At 35.9% G+C, this 22010-nt stretch overlaps 1 protein-coding gene across 1 annotated transcript in view; it reads right to left on the bottom strand.

Annotated features, from left to right (window-relative positions):
* The window catches only part of Ddx10 (DEAD-box helicase 10), a 359979-nt gene that overhangs the window by 280943 nt on the left and 57026 nt on the right, over window positions 1–22010 (bottom strand). The window contains exons 11-13 of the mRNA XM_087212358.1: window positions 18584–18671; window positions 15038–15126; window positions 11805–12279 (exon numbers count right to left, since the gene is read on the bottom strand). Coding sequence (XP_087068484.1) covers window positions 11805–12279; window positions 15038–15126; window positions 18584–18671 — 652 coding nt within the window. The remainder of the gene's footprint in view (window positions 1–11804; window positions 12280–15037; window positions 15127–18583; window positions 18672–22010) is intronic.

Here is a 22010-nt window from a genome sequence, read left to right as displayed (position 1 = left end):
TGGTACACACAGTTAATCATGTTATTATAAATCCATTTAAATCTGGATAGCTAACCTAGTGCTAGTAGACATGCTAAAAACTAGATAGGCTCCAAAATACTGACAGCATATCCTTGGGCGGTAAAATAACACTTTTCTCCTTTTTATGGAAAGAAGAAAAGTTATCTCAAATTTGTGTGGGGAGTACAGACAGCCTAATACAAATTTACCTACTTTTTGATTTGCAAAGTTCTATTTTACCAAAATGTCAACAAGAAAGGTCAGATAGATCAAAAATGCGAAGAAAACAAAAAATGTTGATCCAAACTACAAAAGAGAACATTTAGCTAAGTTTTTGGAATATACAACTATTTCCTACAAACATTTTGAAATGAGTGTACCTTCCAAAATTACTACCACAGCACAGAAGAAAATATTCCTCTGCTCTGTTGCTTCCCAGGACAGTTGATATGAAAATGTATGCAGGTGGAAGAATTATCCGAATCATCATCATCCAAAAGAAAGAATATGAAATAGGCCATTTGAATACAGAAAAACTTAAGTAAGAATTTTTATTCATAAGCGGGCCTTCTGAGAGCCACTCAGAAATTGATTCACTGAGTCTAGCAAGTCCAGTACTGGGGAGAGAGTAAGTAAGCCAACGGAAAGGAAAATTGCACCAAGTCACATAATTCCTGAAAATATGAGCTTCATCCTTTATGTGCTTTAAGTTGCACTAAATGACTTCTATCTCATGCATAACTAATTCTTAGGTGTTTCTTTATATATTCCAGCAACATTTGCAGTGCCTAGTTTACTACACTTTTTTCTGGAGCTTAATTTATGCATTGTAAGAATCTCTACCATGTTGGCTTCATTAGAATTATAACAAAATAGCACTCTGTTTTCAATCATTTATTATGCCAAATAAAAACCAGCAGATTCTCTGCCCAACAGTATATCAAGACCGTCTGTCACTTCTATTCTAACAGCCAGCAGGCAAGCTAAAAGAAGGAAAGAAACCAAAAACAGCAACAGCCTTCTAGAGGAAAAAAAAATGCCCTAAGATTGATCCTCTCTTACCTGCTTCATAAACTTTTTTTCTCCATGGCAAAATACTCTTGGCTTGGAAAAAAATATTTTTTAAGAATCAGTTCATTAAATCTAAACTTAGATTTTTTTTAACCATGTTTTGAGGAAGAAGAAAAGCTATATTTTATTTTTATACTAGGGATAGAAGTGCTGTAGAAAAAACCAGGAGACTCTTTTAAAGAAAATTATCCTGTGCTATTTAAGTGTGTATCATGTGAAAGATACTGCAAGAGGACACAAAATCATCAAGTGTTACCTGATCTCAGAAACTCACCTTACTACTTACTTCACTGGGTAGTCATATGCCTACCAGAAGCCTATGTGGTAATTCTTAATCCTCCTGTTTTTTTCAGAAAAGAGAGTATTGTCAAGTGAATATTTAGCCTATTTTTGTTTTCTGCTTCTATAACAAAATACCTCAAAGATTAGGTAGTTTATAAAAAACAGAAATATATTTCTCAAAGTTTTGGACACTGGGAAGTCAAACATCCAGGCACCAGCATCTGGTGTCTGGTGAAGGCCTTCTTGAGGTGTCCTTACATAGCAGCAAGGCAAGAAGGACAAATGTTGTGCCCTCTCATGGCAGAAGTGGAGAAGCATGACATAGAGCAGGCTAAAAGACCAGTATGTGCAACTTCTTTTGTAAGAGCTTCAATCCCACAAAGGAGAAAAGGAGCTCAAATGGCTTAATATCTTTTAAAGATCCCACCTCTTATTATCGTATTGAATTTGAGAGCATATAGTCACATCACGGCACAGTCCAATATTCAAAAAGGTCAAGGAACCTTCAGATTCAGTAGCAAAAGTATCACTTGCAGGAGGAAAGACCATTCATCAACCCAAGGGCACAGAAAGGTGATAAACTGCAAAGCTTCCTAAGTGACAAACAGTAGTTTCATCCATTAAACATAATTTATGATGTTACAAATACACATACACTCAAATACCCCACAATATTGTATTTTATTATAACTATATAAACAAAAGAGAAAAGGAATGCACAAGGGTGTTTAATCATCAAAAGATAAAACAATACATCACTACTGGACAGAAAACTCTACCCAGAAAAAATCATAGTAATAAATTTCACTTAATAACTCCATATGAAAAAAAGTCTGTTAAAACTATTTTAACACTATACTTGCCTAAATTATAATCAGACTAACAAATTATGAACTCTCACTAATCCATCCTGTGGTATACAGCGCTGAACATAATGCTATAACATACATTGTTTAGTCAACATTTGGCTATGTTGTGAAATGCCTAATGATATCAGTGCCAGGCTTGCACTTTTCAAGTCAATGTTGGACACTGAGAGTATAAAAAATGCTTCATCAACTATGATAAAATCATAAAAGTCTATCTCCTGCTGCTATACTTGAAATAAGTGGGATGTATCATTTTCTGTTTCTAAAATGGGTCCTAGTTCAGAAAGACGCTTTATTTTTCAGCAGCTATCTCAGACACAACCTCACCATCTTCCTATTATAATTCATCAAGTGGAAATAATAATAGCTAATATTAATTGGGCTCCTATCACACAACTGCTGGCTGCTTTTTACTTAATTCTCAGTCAACACAGTAACACTGCAAATAGTCATGTGATTGGCCTAAATTTAAAGAGATGGACTGTAAAGCTCAGAAAGGTTAACCATTTAGTAGTCGGCCACTAGTAACTCCCCACACTACTCAACATGCAACATGCCTTGTTACTGTGGTTTTGTTCACTCTGTACTCTGACTGTAATGTTTTCCCCCTTCTTACTAACTCCCCTGTCCATTCCTTACTCCACAACTTCCTCCAAGACATCATTCCTATTACGGAGCCCTGTCTTAGTTACTTTTCTCCTGTTGCTGAGACAAAATATCCAACACCCAAAGTTGGAGGAGAAGTGGTTTATTTGGCTTATAGTTCATAAAAGTTTCAGTCCATAATCGGCCGGCTCCAAGGTAGGGATGTCAAACAGGCATTGCAGAGGAGAAATAATATGGTGTGCATAAGGTAGCAACAACAAGGGAGTTTAATAGCATCTTTCTGCCCCTTTTATCTTATTCAGACTACTGAGATTAGGGCAGAGCCAAACTAATCGCTCACATGTAGTGGTTTAGTAATCACATGACCTTAACCCCAGCATCACACATTCCAGATTCAACTACCTATGAAAAAGAAAGTCCTACCTTTTCCCCATGAGGTTTACAGGGGGACATACCATAACAGGCCCATAGAGCTCTTAACAGCTCTTAACACGCTGGTCGAACAAATAAACGAATACAAAGCCAGGATTCTGTAGTGACACTGTTAGTTTACTAATCTGTTGCCTTGAAGTATAATATTCCAAAAGTCACTAAGTACTTAGTACATTCCCCAGCACCTGTTAGTATTCAGTAATTACTGCTGGAAGGAGCCAGGGGGCGGTTTGAAAGAAAAAGACAGGCAGAAAACAGGAGCGACAAGAAATTGAAAAAAAATCTCAATTCCTGTTTCAGAATCTTGATTTGCCTGGAATATTTTTATAAGAGTATACTTATAAATAAGCTTTATAGTTAGCTAATCTATGCTTTAAAACTAGTAATGAGTGGGCCAGGAATTTAGCTCAGTGGTTCTGCCACCTGCCTCACAAGCGCAAGGTCCGGAGTTCGATCCCCGGTACCAATAAAAAAAAAATCAGTGATGAGTTCTTACAATATGGGGGGGGGGGGGGCTACAATAGGGTTGGGGATTTAGCTCAGTGGTGTCACTGCCTGCCTTGCAAGTATAAGGTCCCGAGTTCGATCCCTGGTACCAAAAAAAAAAAAAAAAAAGAAAGAAAGAAAATATGAATATGATTTAGAATCAACTCTAAGGTTAAAAGAACAATCTGTGATTACCAATCAAATCTTAATTAAAACTGACCTAGGCTTACTGTTTTAGAAATTGTAAAAGTATAATTCTGAGCTAAAATAGAACCCAGCCATAGTCATTCATATACTTAAGAAAATGAATGTCCTAAAATAATTTTTAATCATTTCAGTTATGTATTTATACTCTTCTCTAACACTGCTTCCCTGGGGGTCAACTTTCTAAATAGCAAATAGCCAACAAAACTGGCCAAAACAAGTTTGCCCTCCAAGTAGGAGGACAACCAACCTTCTCTCACTGCTTCAGAGCCTGCTCTCCCCAGCTGCACTTTCTCCTGCACATCTCTTTTATTGGTCCATCACTCCTGGCTCCCTCTCCATTACTAAGGAAAGCTGGCATCCCTTACTTCATTCATCTAGTCAAACAGAAAAGGACTTGCTGAAGCAGCTTTCCAGGAGGCATCACTGCAACTGGCCCTCTCCACTTATGCCTAAGTCTAAGAACAGCAACATAATCATTCTATATTCTAAGTGTGTCTAAATGAGTAGCCTAGAATTATTTACAGTGCCATCAATTAGACCAACATTGTTCACTTACAGAAAGCAAACTACATGAAAATGATGTAGGCAGCAGGACAGAGAAGAAAAAAAACGTGCCCTGGCATTGCAAATAGGCTTAGCTACTAACTTCACCACCGTGACCTCAGATAAGTCATTTAAAATTCTCCTTGGCCAGGTATGGTGGCACATACCAGTAATCTGGGCACTTTGGGAAATTGAAGCATGAAAATCACAAGTTTGGGCCCAGTCTGGGCAACTTAGTGACTTAATTTTAAAAGTAAAGGCTGGGGATGTAACTCAGTGTGAAGGCCCTGGGTTAAACCCCCATGCAGGGGTTTCTTTTATCCCTCTGTGAAATTTTAGTTATTATCATCTACCTTTTTCTGTCTCAGCCAGGTATACTGGCATATACCTGTAGTCCAAACTACTTGAGAGGCTGAGGCAAGAGGATCATTTGAGTTCGAGACCAGCCTGGGTATCAAAGTAAGACCCCATCTCAAAAACACAAAAATTTAAAACTGAGAAATCACAAAGAAAGCATAAGGTTACATGCCAAACAAATACTGTTACGATATTACTGCTATGATAATTACACAAGTTTTGCACCATGTAATCCAATGTGTTTCCACTGCCCACAAACTTCAATTTAGTTTAGCAAATATTCTCTGCTTTCAACAGGGAAAGGAAAGGAAGAAAAAATTTGACCACTGAGATAAAGCAGACAGAATGTAAGTAATGAAATCAATTCTGTTGTGTGTCTCATATGATGTTTATAAAGACAATCTGAGGGCCAGGGAGTTAGCTCAATGGCAACGCATCTGCCTTGCAAGCGTAATTGTTCAATCCCCAGTACAAAACAAAAAGAGTAAAGACAATTCAAAAACAGGAGAAACCAAAAATAGGTAGCAATGTCTGAGAAAGCCTTTAATCTCCCACAGGAGAAATACTCATTTATTTGGCAAATGACTATATTATTTCCCACTGTGTGTATGGTTTGTTTGGTTTTTCTTACTTTATCAGGTCATCTTTAAAAATGAGTAATAAGAGAAAAATAGCATCCCCCAGTGAATAATGGCTATAACAGTAAACTATAAAAAGCAAGATCAATGTCTAAAATGGAAAAGCTGACTGTGATGTTGAATGCGGAATCACATTCAAAACCAAAAGCCTTAAACGCCTGGTGAAGAATCAAAAAGATATTAATATGACCACAACTAAATACTGATTTTAAAAATTCAATGGCAGGTAAGAGGTGAAGTTGAAGTTGAAAGACTAGATGAAATAGCAAGAAAAAAACAGCCTATTTCTATTTCAATAACTTCAACTCTTCTGTTTCTATGTACCAGTAGGCAATGTGTGGACAAATATAAAAATTCCTTGATCAGCATCTCAAAACCCTATCAACTGCCCCAAAATGTTCCTCACATTCAACAGATATGCCACAATGTACAGTGGACCCTTGACTTACGAACTCAATCAGTTACAGAGGGCTGGTTGTAACTCAAGTTAGTTGTAAGTCAATACAGTTGAGATCTGGATGTTTACCTAGGTTCATGCTATAGATAACAAAAGGCAAATGAATCTTCCATTAACCTAATTAACCCAAGTTGTCTGTATGTCAGCTAGTTGTAACTTGAGGGTCCACTGTATTTCAAACTTACAGTAAAAATTCATGCAGATATTCCAAAGATAGAATTTTTTATAATATAATGTAAACACAACTAACAGAATTTTATGTCACTCTAATTAGATGTTATTAACTACTACATAAATTACAAAGGTGGGCCTGCACAGGTCTATCTTTGGGGCCCAACAAATCATTTATGCTTCTAGAAAACTCAAAAATACTTTCCCATCGGGCGTGGTGGCATATGCCTGTAATCCCAGCACTTAGGAGGCTAAGGTGGTAGGATCGCCGCAAGTTTGAGGCCAGCCTGGGCTACATAGTTCAAGGCCAGCCTGAACTACACGGCAAGACCTTGTCTCCAAAAAAACAAATATTTTTTTCAATCAGTATAAGTCAATGAGGTAAATCTTATACAGCACCAAAACAATCTTCCAAGAGTAAAACCTACAAATGAATTCAATATAAATCCTAATAAACAAAACTATAAAAGTGAATTTGCTCCTTCATAAAACATTTGTGCAATCTGCACCAGACACTGTACTAGACAAATACATACTCATCAGTAAGATATTATTTTCAAGGCATTTGGAGCCCACCAGGGAAGGCAGGCAAATAATTTTGTGACAGGGAACACAAAATAATAATAATACCATGAAAAATAACTGTAACATTTGAGAACATCTTGTTAATCAACAGGAAAGAAACCAGTATCATTATTGGGGAGGGGAGGACAATCCAGAGGTGGAAGAAATGGGCAAAAGATATGTATGAGAAATAAATACACAGATTAAGAGCATAATCACAACTAAGTGATTAGTGTTCATTAATATCAGAATCAAAGATAGACTGAAACAATAAGACATTTCTCACTGGTTCCCAAACAGTAATAAATACATTAATATTCAGTGATGATGTAAGTAAACAGGCACTGACATATAAAGCTAATTAGCAATGATCAATATACCTCTATATATGACAATGGTTTGGCAAAAGCTGACAGGAGCTTAGAGGCTCTTTGCATGGATCCAAGATATTGCCTGAAAAGACCTAATTGACCTTGATAGATAACAAGAGGTTAATTTTATTTAATATAGGTCTCACTGAAACTTGGTCTTAAACCACCCAGTAGAAAAGCATAACTAAAGATATGTAAAATTAAGAACATAGTTATATAGCTAGACTTAAAAAGAGGCTCCAATTGCTGACCCCTTCTGACAGTTTCCAGATATACTGGTAGCTAACCACTGTTAAGGGTCATTGGATAAAATCATGGTAAAATTTATACAAACTCAGTAAGAGTTTTTAAAATTTTTTGGCTCAAATTGTTTTTCAGAATTACTAAATTTTTAGTCCTTTTATAGCCACAATTAAAAGAAATCATAACAAGATATCAGACTTATAGATAATTTCCATTAATGGAAGGGTCTAAAGGTTAAGGTACATTCACTACTTTAGTCTCTTAAAAACATTTTCTAAACATAGCTATTTCCCAAAACCACCCCTTTTATTTTAGTGCTTGTACCTTGACTATACATGCTCTAATTTCCTTAAAAATCTGGTTTATTCTTGCCCATAGGCTGCCAAATTCATACAGATAATAACAACAAATGTGCTAGGCTTTTTTTTTTTTTAACCAATATCGTAACAAGCATGCCCTTCCTCTACTCCCCTTTCTAATGGGAGCCGGAGTTCTGGCGGGAATGGACAAATGGGTTACAGAAATTTCAACAGCAACACACTTCTATAACTCCCTATCTCAAAAGCTAAATGAGGATACAGAAAAGGTGGCAGACTCCTTGGTCACCCTAAAATCGCAGATCAATTCACTGGCAGCCATAGTACTTCAAAACAGGTGTGCTCTGGAAATAATCACAGCAGAAAGAAGGGGGTTCTGTCTCTTGCTGGGAGAATGCTACTTACTTTGTAAATCAGACAGACATCATAGGCGACAAGGTTAGACAACTGAGGTAAAGCATAGAAAAGAGGAGATCTAGAAAACCAACATCCTTTGTCAAGATATTTTAACCACTAGCTTCCTTGGCTCCTACCTTCTTGGGAGCTCTCACTATACTCTGCATGATTCTGCTTTTTGGACCCTGCCTGTTCCAGTGCTTTCAAAATTTCTTGCAGGAACGCATGAGAGCATTCACAAACCAGAGAGTCGGCGAGCTCCTCACGGCCAGATACCAGCCCCTCGCCACTGATACAAGCTCGCCATACCGGGACCTCACCGCGGCCATCTAAAGCACCCACCCAATAGCGTCCCTTTGCCAGGAGGAAGTAGCTACAGAAGAAGAGACCCTTGCCCCTATTCCATAACAATAAGAGTCTGGAATGTTACACAAAATGGCCGCAGGGAGGTCTGTTACTCAAACTGGCGCCTGTTTCTCATTTAATCTCCGGGGAAGTGGAACTGAACTTGCCACCCTGCCCCGCTACTCATCAGTCAATAAGTTTAAATTCCATCGCCTGCCCCAGCAATACAACCAATCCTCAACCCCCACGGTGCTCTCCTGCCATACAACCCTTTATAAACCTCATGCAGTTAGTCTCTCGCTCTCTCACCATTGTTGGAGACAGCAAAGCAGCTCCTTTCCCAAACAAAGCCCTGCCTTGGGTGCTCCCGTTTCGGCTTGCTTTCTTTCACAATTATGTTGAAGTAGATCATAGCTCTAAATACACATGCTAAGACTATGAAACTTCTAGAAGAAAAAAATACAGGAGAAAATCTTCATGACCTTGGATTAACCAGTTTTATCAGATACGACATGTATTATAAATTATAAAAGAAAAAATAATACTTCAGAATGTAATATTTCTACTCTTTGCAAGACACTTAAGTAAAAATAAGCCATACAGATTGGGAGAAAATATTGGCAAAACATCTAATAAGGGATTTACATCAATAATCCAGCTTGGAATGTAGCTCAGCGCCACAGCATCTGCCTGGCAAGCGTGAGGACCTGAGTTTGATTCCTAGTACTAAAAAAAAAGAATCCATACAGAACTCTGAAAATTCAGTAAGGTAAGCAACACTTTTTTTTTTTTTTGGTACTGGGGATTGAACTCAGAACCTCACGCTTACGAGACAGGCAGTGGCACCACAGAGCTAAATCCCTGGCCAAACACAATTTTTAATAGAGGTACAAAAGACTTTCACAGACAGTTAACCAAAGAAGATATATGAATGGCAAGTAAGCATAGAAAAAGATGTCACTAAGGAAATGCAAATTAAAACCTTAATAAAGAGTAGTTTACAGACCTACTTCAATGGCCAAAATTTAAAAGTCTGACAATATCATGTGCTGATGAGTACTGAAGGATCATAACCTACAGCAAGAACATAAATTCAGTGAGTCCATTTGGAAAACAACTAAGGTTATCAAAGTTAAGCATGGCATCCTAGCACCCCACTGCTAATTATACAGCCCAGAGAAATGAAAGTTATCTTCACAGAATCCTAGATATGAATGTTTATATTTACTTTTGTCATAAACACCAAAAACTGGAAATAACCAATGCCTGTTTAAATAAACATCCAGATATAGAACATCCATAAATTGTATGTACAGAACTTAGCAATTAAGATACATCCAGTAACAGTATCTAAGTGAAGGCTAGACACAAAAGGCAATACATAGTGTGATGCTGTTTATATGTTATTTTCAAAAATGCAAAACTACAGTGACAGCAATCATATCAGTGGTTACCAGGACCTGAGGGTGAACTGAGGTAACTGATTACAAAGAAAAGGGAATGTCCTGAAGTGATCCAACTATTTAACTCAAGTATGGTAGTGATTACACAAACGTTTGTCCAAGCTCAAATTGTACACTTCTTAAAAAATTAAGTTTTCCTATACATCGGGTATCCAAAATAACTTTAAGAAAGTTAAATATCTTTTGCTATATCCATTTCATTGTTTTTTTAAATTCCTAATGAGGTATACTTAAAACACATGACCTGATAATGTGAACAATTTATATGCCATTACAAAATTATATGATTCCTTTGTAATCTTTTTTTTTTTCTTCTCAATACCGAAGATAGAACTTAGGACCTTGCACTTTTGAGGCAGGCAAGGCACCACTGAGCTAAATCCCCAGCCCTTCTTCGTAATCTTACCTCTATTTTATTCCTTTAATTATATTATGACTCCAAAAAAGATATAGAAAACGATTTTAATACATTCCTGAATGAAATCTAACTTCTCCTTACTTCACTTAAGTGAGACTTAACTGTAGACTTAGTGTGTGATTAACCTACAGCAGAACAAGACAGTATAGGATTGTGCCACAGGTTTTTCCATCCTCATCTGTATTAGGAGCCCACTTCATTGGATATTTTAAGATCCAGATGTCACAACTTTTAGAAAATGCCTCGCATGTAACATGGTAAGTCCTCAAAAGTACAATTTCTATTTTCCAAAAATCATTAGCTAGTTAAATACCTTTCCATTATAAATACCTTTCCATTAAATACCATTAGCTAGTTAAATTTCATGGCTCAAAACCTAACACATTATTTCCTACTAAACACTGTAAGAGTTGGGCTGCATTGTTTATTTGTTTTTTTAAGAGATAGCCAACAATAAAAGGATACAAAGCAGGAAGAGAAATAAGGGTGGGGAAGGAGAAACACATACTGTGTACTTATAAGCATCCAAAGAAATAGGTGCTTTATCTAGGTTCTCTGTTTTACTCCTACCAAGTGCTTCTAAAGGGAAAAAAAGGGAATGAAGCTACATGCAAACTTTAATAAGCGGCCTTTAAGAGAAGTATGCAATTTCTGGCTTGGTTTCCAAAAGTATATCTCTCACCAAAAGTTAATTTCATGTTTAGAAAGATTTAAGTAATTACAACTGCTCCTCACAACAATTTAATCAAAGCTCAGTGGTTTCGTTGCCTGCTGCGCAAGCACAAGGACCCAAGTTCAATCCCCGGTACCAAAAAAAAAAAAGAAATCATAATAAAAGATCTTCACACTGATAGGTCTCCCACCACCTCAGCAGCTATTATGTATAGTAGCTGCCCTCTTCCTATCGTGCCTTGCCCCCTCCCCTGTGTGACATCATGCTAAGATGGTTGCTCCCACCAAAGAATAAACCCTTCTTCCCAGCATGCCCCTGTTCCCGCCTAGAGAGTAACCTAATACTCACTCACCTCCTACCACCTAGTGACATCATGGGCTCCTCCATTCCCTAGTCACTACCTCACTCAACCCCACCTCTGCCCCTACAAACCCCACCCCAGTCTCTATAAAAGACTCTCCCTGACCCGGCCATATTGCTTTTGTCTCTCCTTTGTTCAGAGACAGCCCGGCAGATCTATTCCCATAATAAAGGCTTGTTGTGGCCTGGTCTGATCTTGGTCTTCGGCCCTTTTACCTGACACACACCATAAACAATGAACCTCACCACCTTCTTTGGTCACAATCATGACTGGCTACTTTCAAAACACATCATCAGAGAGCCAGTAAATGAGATTAAAGTCAACAACCTCTTAGAATTCTTGTTATTATGAAAAATAGGAGAATTCTTTGGCATTTATTCTGTGTTTAAATATGGAACAAAGAGGGAAGAATTCACTGCAAAGAGTCATTCCAAGTTTCTCTTAGTTCTTACTTCTCCTGAGTTCTGAAAAAGCAACAACTGGCCACAATAAACAAAGATGTAACAAAAGACCTTCTATCAGGAGTAAACTTACCAGTAATGCTTTATTCTCTTTAAGATCCAACCCAAACACATCACGCCGCTTCACTTTAAGAAAATTATCATCAGGTCCATCTTCTTCCTCATCATCTCTGTCCAAGAACTGCACATGGACATCCTTGACCTTCTGTGCCTCATCAATATTAGGAACAGACTGAGTTTGAGACTCTCTTGCTTTTCCCAGTTTCTCTTCCTTTTCTTCATCATCTTCCTCCTCTTCCTCCAGTTTTTCATCACTAGTACCACTAGCCACCCTGTACTCTGTTTCTTCTAAGCTTTTCCCACTTTTCTGTAGGATGGACATTTTCTCACTGAAATAGGCTCTAAATTCTTCCACTTCATCATTGGTTAGGGATGGAGTCTTATGCTCAATTATTTTGTTGGCTTGGCTCCTAACCAGTTCTTTAGTGGGCTGTTTCTGCATTTTCTGAAGAAATCTTACTCGTGGTGCCACAGCAAGACCAAGAGACCTTAAAATAAAAAAAAAAGAAAAGAAAATTATTTCAGTACACTGAAAGTACAGTGTATTTACAGTACAATTGAACAGCCTCCCAGAGTGCTGGGCTTACAGGCATGTGACACTACACATGGCTTAACATTATATTTTTCTTTAAGGGGCATAATTAACTACATTCTCTTCCTAGTCTCTCTTATGAGGACCACAGTTTGATAAGCACTTAACTCAGGCAGCCTGACCCCAGGTCTCCTGTCACATCTAGTGGCAGTTGTCCAAATTGGAGGTCTGTGCTTTGAAAGTAAAACTAGCCTCCTAACTAACCTCAAGATACACCCTTGTTACCACAAACCTAGTAAGAGATTTCAGAAATCACACCAACAGATGCTCACACTTCAGATGAGTTCACTGCGCTTCCCCCTTCAAAATATAATTACAATCAATGGTCTCCATATCAGACATTCCTAAAGGTTCCTCTGAGACACAACTTAACATTGACAGGTTAAATGATCCAAAAGGCAACTCAAAATGCTCTGAATATCTATCCAAAAACATTTTAGATACCTGATTTTTCTTTAAGTAATATGGATAAAAGAGTGCTGAAACGGAAACAAGAGTCACAGTTCCAGTACCAAACCCACCAATTCACCCTCAGCTTTCTCACAACGTGGGACATTAATATTGACCAGGCCTATCTCACTGTTGCTATGAAGATCCAATTAAGAAATATATGAAAGTACCTTGTAGAATATGTTACTATATAGAATGAAAAAGACAGGGACATGAAAGGTCAAATCCATTTCTCTACAAAAAATGAAATGGAGTATCATCACACCCCACCCCCTTTCGGAAACAAATTATGGCACAATCACTGCTATTAAGTAAACTTTAATTTAAAAAATAACAAGAAAAAAACTTTTGTTTTCTCCATATGAAATCAAAATTCATTTTAAGATTAGGTCTTCTTTCCTACTGAGGATCAAAACTAACACCTTTCACTTAATTCCCACTGGTAGATTAGAAATACTATCTTAAAGAAAAGACTACTTTAGTAAACAGCTGTTATAATACGGATTCACTGCCTTTTTCCTACATGACAAGAGTCATGTCAGAAACAGAGGTGTCATACTGAAAAGCAGAGCTTCAGAAATAGGACTGTTGAGGTTCAAATTCTGGTGCTGTCACTGATGGTATGATCTCAGGAACATTATTTAATTGATCTAGACCTGTGGGTGTGGTCACACATCCCTATAATCACAGCACTCTGCAAGGCTGAGGCAGGAAGATCACAAGTTCCAGCCCACCGTGGGCAACTTAGCAAGACCTTGTCTCAAAACAAAAAAGGGCAGAAGAATTAGCTCAGGGTGAAGGCCCTAGGTTTAATTCTCAGTGCAAAACAAACAAACAAAAACAAAAAACCTTCTCTAGACCTTTTGCTGTTTGCAAAAAGAGCTGATGAAGAGTAGCTAGCTCATAAAGCTATTGTAAATAATTAGTTGACATATTTAATGCATTTATATTTATATGCTTTTTCAGCTACTAAAACTGAGTTTCTTGAAGGTAGAAGTACAAATATATGTATGTTAACACTGAGCACAATGACCTGCACATACATATTAGACATTCAAAAATATTTCTTCAGCCAATTTTTTAAACTTTGTTTTGTATCTTACATACACAGCACTATTTCAGTCATCAAAGACTTAGAAAGGAAATTATACACCTAAGAAAATTATACATCTAAATAGCCACAAATACTAAAAACAACATTTAAACTGTATCAATAATTTAGGATCAAGTTAATTTTCTACCCTTTCTAAGCATCACAGAAGTCTTCAACTGCAAACATGATATTTACTTGAATCTGATATAACGAAACACCTCCTAAATATGGCCCTGCAGTAAAAACCTGTATCCATCTAGGTTGCCAATATTCTAGCTAAGCCAATCAGAAAGCCAGGACAGAATGTCACATACAGCATAAAAATCAGCTAAACCCTATACCAGGGATCATATTCAGCACTGGTGAACGTATGAACTGGCAAACAAGCAAACAAAACCATGTTATCCATGGCACTCAGTTTTCCATCCATGAAAACTCAGTGGCCTTAACACTGCTATCTAGCAATTTAAAGGTTCTAAAGTAGTGTAACTGACAAACTACATGTTATATTAAACTTACAATCTAATATCAAGATAGAAAACAGCTGCTTACACATATGAAAGTTTCTGTCAGACTAAATTTAAAGTTAAGTGCACTCAAATTCGTGGAGAGCAGGCCAAACTTTCAGAACTGCCTAGCACAAGTTCATCGCAGTCTGGGAAATGCCATATTGATATTCAAAGTAAAATGATGCTCACAAGTGCTTCTATAGGATTCTGTCAATGTTTGTCCTACAAGGAGTACTCTCTTAAAGAATGAACACCTCTATAGGCAAAAAGCATTTGTTTTTGTAAATCCTTCAAATATTCAGCCAAAACAAAAACAAACATTCCATCCATATAATGGTAACTAAATACTGAAATTTTGCCAAAATAACTGCAAGTACCCATAAGAAATACCAAAACACAGAACATACAGAACGTAGAAATACAAAACTGAACACCTAGCTAATTGTCCACAGAGGTGATTTAATCTTTTTCTCTGTAGATCTTCAACAGATCTGTTTAGGGTAAAGCAGAGTGGTTTAAACTAGGACTCTCAGATAACCAAGCTGGAAATAGTTTTCCTCTAACTTTGAGGATTCACAATGATAGCAATATTATGTACTTACAGTGCATATTCAGTAATAGGTAACTTGCTCACATCAAATACTTCTTTATCCTTCATAAGATATACTGAACGTATGTAGGAGACAAAACACTGTAAAACAAAAGGTTGAGAAGTACAACATAATAGAAATAGAAGATGAAGTTAGACCAAAATACAGTGGACCTTGAAGTTATGACCGGCTTGACATATGAACAACCTGGGATAATTAGGTTAATGGAAGATTCATCTACCTCTTCTTATCTATAGTGTATACCTAGGTAAACATCCAGATCTCAGCTGTATGAACTTTAACCAATCCTCCCTCAGGAGCCAGTCGAGTTCGTAAGTCAAGGGTCCACTGTAGAAAGAAAACTAACCAAAGGATAAATTCAACAACAGTGAAAAACCACAAGAAGTCAGCATATCTCCATTTTGTGCATATACACATGAAAAAATCTACCTTTTAGAACTGTAATAGTAGAAGAAATTGTGCATTCGGTTTCATCAAGCCAACTCAACACAGAATATCACCTTCCCAAAAAGCTACTCTAGAAGTTAATATTCAGTTACAATAATGGGAACACACAGACATTGGAATAATACAGAGTACCTTATCTATGCTGTGCTCCTTATTAGCTGAGCAAATTTCTTTTTCTCTAAATGACAGTTTCCTCAGTTATCAAAAAGATAATAGTAACATCTACTTACAACAACAAAATGAGAAAAATCTGTATAAAATACCTTCTGTAATACAGGAAGCACCAGTAAATATTTCTTATAGGTAATATTATTAGGATAATGGTCAAAAGATAATTTTTCAACAAAATAAAATTTTACTGTATTAAGTAAAGCTTAACAAAATCACAACAGGGAGGGCTGGGGATTTAGCTCAGTGGTTCGGCCACCTGCCTGACAAGCACAAGGTCCCAAGTTCAATCCCCAGTACCAAATTTTTAAAAAATCACAACAGGGAAAAAGTTACTACATCTTTTCCTTTTTTGTTGTTGTTTACTATAATTTCAAGTAAGTTATCATCCTGAATATTTTTCTCCAATTTTTGTTTAAAATAAAGATATAAATTTATCAGTTAAAATGTTTATGAGCCTACTGTTGTCATATAGGTAGGTTTTCAAGCTAGGAATATACTTTCTTTAATAGGTGCTATTCAAATTTTATACTTCCTCCAGAGTTAGTTTCATTAATTTGTCTTCTAAGTTACTTCTTAGAAGTTGTCAAATTTATTTCAAAAAAGATTTTTGTAATATGCTTTCTATATCCTATTAAATTCTGTAAAATCTGTAGTAATGTCTCCTAGATCTTAATATTGTAATTTAAAAAAATGTATAGCTGATATTGTGCAACAGGAAGAAAAGGTCTAAAAGAGCAGGGGAATTGGGAAGGGTAGGGGAAGGGAAAAAAGGGAAAGGAAAAAATATGAGAAGAGGAAAAAAATGGAAACAAGGTCTTTGCAAATAGGGAAGGGTGGAGGGAGTGAAGGGAGGGCAAGGGAAGGGGAAAAAAATAAGAACCAAGAGACTCATGTAATGGTACAAGATCCCAATGATGAATGTAACTGTATTTTATACCTAAAATGTACGAATAAAGTTAACGGGGAAAAAAGAAAAAGAAAAATAAAACAAAGATATAATCATGTTAGAACTTTACAAATCAAAAAGTAAATGTCCTGGTCCATTATCAATTCATAAAATTAACAGGCAACAAAATACATTGAATTAATTTTTTTATTTTTAAATTAATTTTTGTAAAGTATATTTAAAACCATCTCATATTTCTTAAACTTCATATTTTCCTCTAACTTTATACCAATCCTTTCTACCCAACTAACTCCAAACAGTTTTCTCTGTCTGCATAGGAATGAACAAGAATGAATGGCTCCAATTCAAGGATAATTTTTTCCCCTACAACCACCCACAAGAAATCACTCCAGCTGCTTATCATTTTATTTCTATCCAAACTATAATCAAGAGCTAAAACATCACTTCTATGAAACTAGATAGCTTGCTGCTGTTTGCCATTCTGCTAAACCATGCATAACAACCAATAAATCACATCATTTATTTCAATGTGCTATTCTATAATCTTTGTTCTGGAAGGCTCGTTTGTTGTATGTACAAACAAATAAAACAACATCCTTCCAATTTTGCTGACACATAATTGAATGACCTCCGGATCATGCAATAAGTCATATTACAGAATTCATGTTTTTTAACACGTGTACTATTCCCAAAGCTTCTAAAAGAAGCTTCCTAGCTTGAAGAATGTTTGCTAGATAATTTTAAAATATGCACACAAATGGTTTCATGCCCAAAAATTAAGAAAAAAAAAAAAATCAATTTGTTCAAAGATCCTTTCCACTGAATTTCAGGTGAAGTGAACTTACAGAAGTGCAATTTTACATAGTTCAGTATTTGGATTTCTCACATTTTAGATTAATTTCTCCTGATATAGCAGAGTTCTCAAAGACATGGATCTGAATCTCCAGACTGCCATTTTAATATCTATGTGACCCTACATAATTTTTAATTTTCTCAAGCTAGAAGTTCATCTGTAAAAACCAAAAGCATCTACCTCATAGGTTGTTGGGAAGGCTAAATAACACAGTAAATTAAAAAACCATGTAAAACAGTCATGTCATGACTAAGTGCCTAGCACATAGTAAGCTCTCAAATTTTAGCCTGGTCATTAATATCATTTTAAAGATAACAATAAATTGCTAACATGTAAAGTAAATTAGGAAAAAAGAGATATTGTGATCTTTAAATAAAATTTACATGTTTGCTGGGAATATTCCGTTTCAAAACTGTAATATAGGGGCCGGGGATTTAGCTCAGTGGTTCCACCACCTGCCTCGCAAGTGGAAGGACCTGAGTTCGATCCCCAATACCACAAAAATAAATAAATAAAAATAAATTAGTTGAGTGAAATGGCTAGAATATTAAAAAAAAAAAAAAAACTGTAATATAAAAGCCTGACTATTAAACACTTGACCATACTGCCTGGCCTACTTTATCAACTTAGTTGCCATTCCCACATCTCCTTGTTATTTTCTTCCTCCCATGTCATTCATCTGCTAAAATAGAATCCTGCCTCTAAATCCCGACTCACCAGCTCATTTGTCGATGTGGTACAGGAGAAGCAAAGATCATATAACTACAAGGTATGATAGTAGAAAAGAGGCAAAAACAGGACCTCCTAAAGAGACTCACAGCAACTCTATTAAAGAAATGAAAAGTTTATCAAGTATACGAAGATTTACAGCAACTTTATTAAAGAAATGAAAAGTTTATCTAGTATACTATGTATCAGGCCATTACACATCTAAAAATCATCTTACAGAGGATTGTCAGTAGGTCTCTTTCTAGACTACAGACAGGTTACTACAAGAAACACTTTCTGAAAATTTAATGAGCAATCTAGACCTATCAACACAAAAACTACATTGCTTGAATATTTGAGGCATGACCATGCAACAAAGAAGTACCACAAAATGATGAACATTATTATGTATGCCATTGCAATAAAGGTATCAAATTTAAAGACGACTTACCCTTTGAGCTCTTTCTTTTAAATCTTGATCTTGGGCCAGAAAGGATTCCAATTTTTTCTGGACATCTATAAGTTTTTCTGGATTGATTCTTCATAACAAAAATAGATAACAGTTAAACTAAGAAATCTCAATTTGAGAAACTGTAAATGATATATAGTATTTTCCTATTTTCTATTATTTTTAAATGCATAGCATTATTTCTCATGAATGAACCAAATTAGACCTATATTACACTAGACCTACATCTCACTGTCCTGTTTTATAAATAATACAGAAGAAATGACATGTCAGACACTTCTCTATCCCACACTGAGCGAGTGAAGGATACTTAAGACTGACACCATAATTAGCACTCATTACTTCTTAACTTTATAAAGATAGAAAGTAACCTCCCTTGGGAAATGGATTAATGAAATAAGTCAAATCTAATGTCATTTTTATAAATGCTTCCATTTTCAGTCAAATATTAAAGTCAATTTCAAATAATAAACAAGTAGTCATGATGACAAATATTGACTTAACTATTTAGAAATTAGACATAACAGAGGCATTCCTTAAATCTGCCCAGATAAGCTATAGGAAAGAATAAAAATTTTCAAGGCTCTAGGTTTCAAAAAAAAGCACTCTACTTATTTTCCTGATTTTAGATTGAACCACTTTGATCCTGCAAAGCCAGGGTGATGACAGATGAAGTTATTTTATTGCAGAAAATGTCAAAGCATACAAAGATAGAGACTTTCACTATCAACAATTAGCAACTCATGGCCAATTTGTTTCTTTTACATCCTTAACAGCTCCACCCCTCATCTAACCATCTTCAAAATTATTTTCAGGTGGGCTGGGGATTTAGCTCAGTGGTACCACACCTGCCTTGCAATTGCAAGATCGTGAGTTCAATCACCAGTACCAAAAAAAAAAAAATTATTTTCGGGCAAATCAAGCCAGGGTGTTTCAACAGCTCTATGATACAAGTGAAAATGATGGATTCTACTAATGCCCAAACTACACATCCTCCATGTGAGAGGAATAAGATCCTTTGAAATGGACAGGCAGCCACAGAATAATTTCATCCATGAAGTTTTATCCTTCCAATTCTCAATGCTTCCTAAAGCTAGCAAGTTTTCCTTTCCATCTAATTTTCTCCAATCTAAAAAACTGTTTAAATTTTTTAATAAAATGGAGTACTACTCAGCCATAAAGAAAGATAAACTAGAGACATTTATAGCTAAATGGATGCACCTTGAGGCCATACTCATAAGTGAAATAAATAGGACACGTGTAAATACCAAATAGTTTCCTATGAGAAACTGAAAGTATAATGAGGACTAAAATGTGTAATAGATATTGTGAAATAGGAAGAAAAGGTCCAAAGGGGAAGGGGAAGTGGGGGTTGGGGGAGAAGAGAAAGGAAAAACATGAGAAAAGGAAAAAACAAAAACAAAGTTTTTTGTAAATAGGGAGGGGTGGCGGGGTGGAAGGGAGAGAAGGGGAATGGGGAAAAAACTAGAACCAAGATATATCATGTACAGGTACAAATTCCCAATGATAATGTGAACATAATGTATACCTAAAATGCACCAATAAACTTAATGAATTAAAAAAAATCAGAGCAGAAAAAAATGCAATTGAGACTAAAAATATACAAAGAATGAATGATTAAATTCAAAAGATTAAATACACGAACACTTAGCCAACGTTTATCAAAACAAGTAAAGAAAGGACTTAAATCCATGCAATTGGGAATGAAAAGGAAGAAATCACAAAAAAAAAAAAAAAAGAAAAAAGAAAAAGAAATCACAAAAGATCCTGCAGAAAACCAGAAGATCATCAATACCTACTTCAAAACCAGGCATCATGGCACATGGCACTCGGGAGGCTGAGGCAGAAGGATCACCATGAGTTCAAAGCCAGCCTGAACTATATAGTAAGACCCTGTCTCAAAAATGACCCCCCCAAAATAAATAAATAAAATAATAAGAAAAAAAAAATGTACTACAAGAACCTGTACTCAAGTTAAGAAATTGACAGATTTCAGAAGAAATGGACAGACTCCTAGATACATGTGAATTACCAAAGCTGAATCAAGAAGATACAAAAATTCTAAATAATCTAATATCACTCAATGAAACTGAAGAAGCAATTTAAAAACTTCCAACAAAGAAAAGCCCAGGCCCCGATGGATTCACTGTGGAATTCAATAAGAACTTTAAAGAAGATATAATGCTACTACTCTTCAAACTCTTTATTTAATGAAATTCAAAGAGAAGCAATACTCCCAAACTCACTGCTGGAAGCAAGCATTACCCTGATACTAAAACCAGAGAAGGATCCAACCAAAAAAGAGAACTACAGGCCAGTCTCCTCCATGAACACAGATGCGAAAGTCCTCAACGATATTCTGGCAAACAGAATGCAGCAAATCATAAAGAAAATTATACACCATGAACAAGTAGGATTCATCCCAGGGATGCATGGATGGCTCAACATACACAAATCAATAAATGTAATACACCACATTAACAGAACCAAGGACAAAAACACATGATCATCTCAATAGATGGAGAAAAAGCATTTGAGAAAGTCCAACACCCATCCATGATTACAAACCCTACAGAAAACTGGAATAGAAGGTCTTTATCTCAATCTGATAAAAGCCATCTATGACAAACCATCAGCCAATGTCATACTAAAAGGTAAAACACTGAAAACTTTCACTCTAAAATCAAGAACAAGACAAGGATACCCACCATCACCACTCCTATTCAATGTCATCCTGGAAACATGAGCCAGAGCAATTAGACAAGAGAAAGAAATAAAAAGAATGAGGACAGGAAAGGAAGAAGTTAAATTATCATTTTTTTGTGGATGACATAATACTGTACATAGAAGATCTCAAAAACTCCACCAAAAGATTTAATTTAACCAAGTTCAGTAGTGTAGCAGGATACAAAGTCAACACTCAAAAATCAATAGCATTCCTGTACACAAATAACAAACTCATTGACAGAGAAATTAAGGAAACATGTTATACAACAGCATCAAGAAAAATGAAATACTTAGGAATCAATCTAACGAAGGAAATAAAAGATCTTTACATTGAAAACTACACCTCTGAAAAAGGAGAACAAGAGAATATCATAAAATAGAAAGATATCCCTTGTTCTTGAATAGGCAAAACCAATATAGAAAATGGCCATATTTCCAAAACTGTTATACAGATTTAATGCAATCCCAATCAAAATACCAATAGCATACCTCAAAAAAGTAGAAAAAACAATCCTAAATTTTATTTGAAATCAGAAGAGACCTAGAATCGCAAAAGCAATTCTGGGCAACAAAGGGAAGGCTGGAGGCATCTCTAACTTGAAGTTATACTACAAAGCTACCATGATAAAAACAGCATGGTACTGGCAGAAAAACAAACCCA

Source organism: Heterocephalus glaber, unplaced genomic scaffold, assembly GCF_053883595.1.
Source record: "Heterocephalus glaber isolate CG9 unplaced genomic scaffold, H.glaber_assembly_v1.0 deba00001429, whole genome shotgun sequence".
NCBI lineage: Eukaryota > Metazoa > Chordata > Mammalia > Rodentia > Bathyergidae > Heterocephalus > Heterocephalus glaber.
Note: the sequence above shows the minus strand (reverse complement) of the source record. Positions and strands in the feature narration are given on the sequence as shown.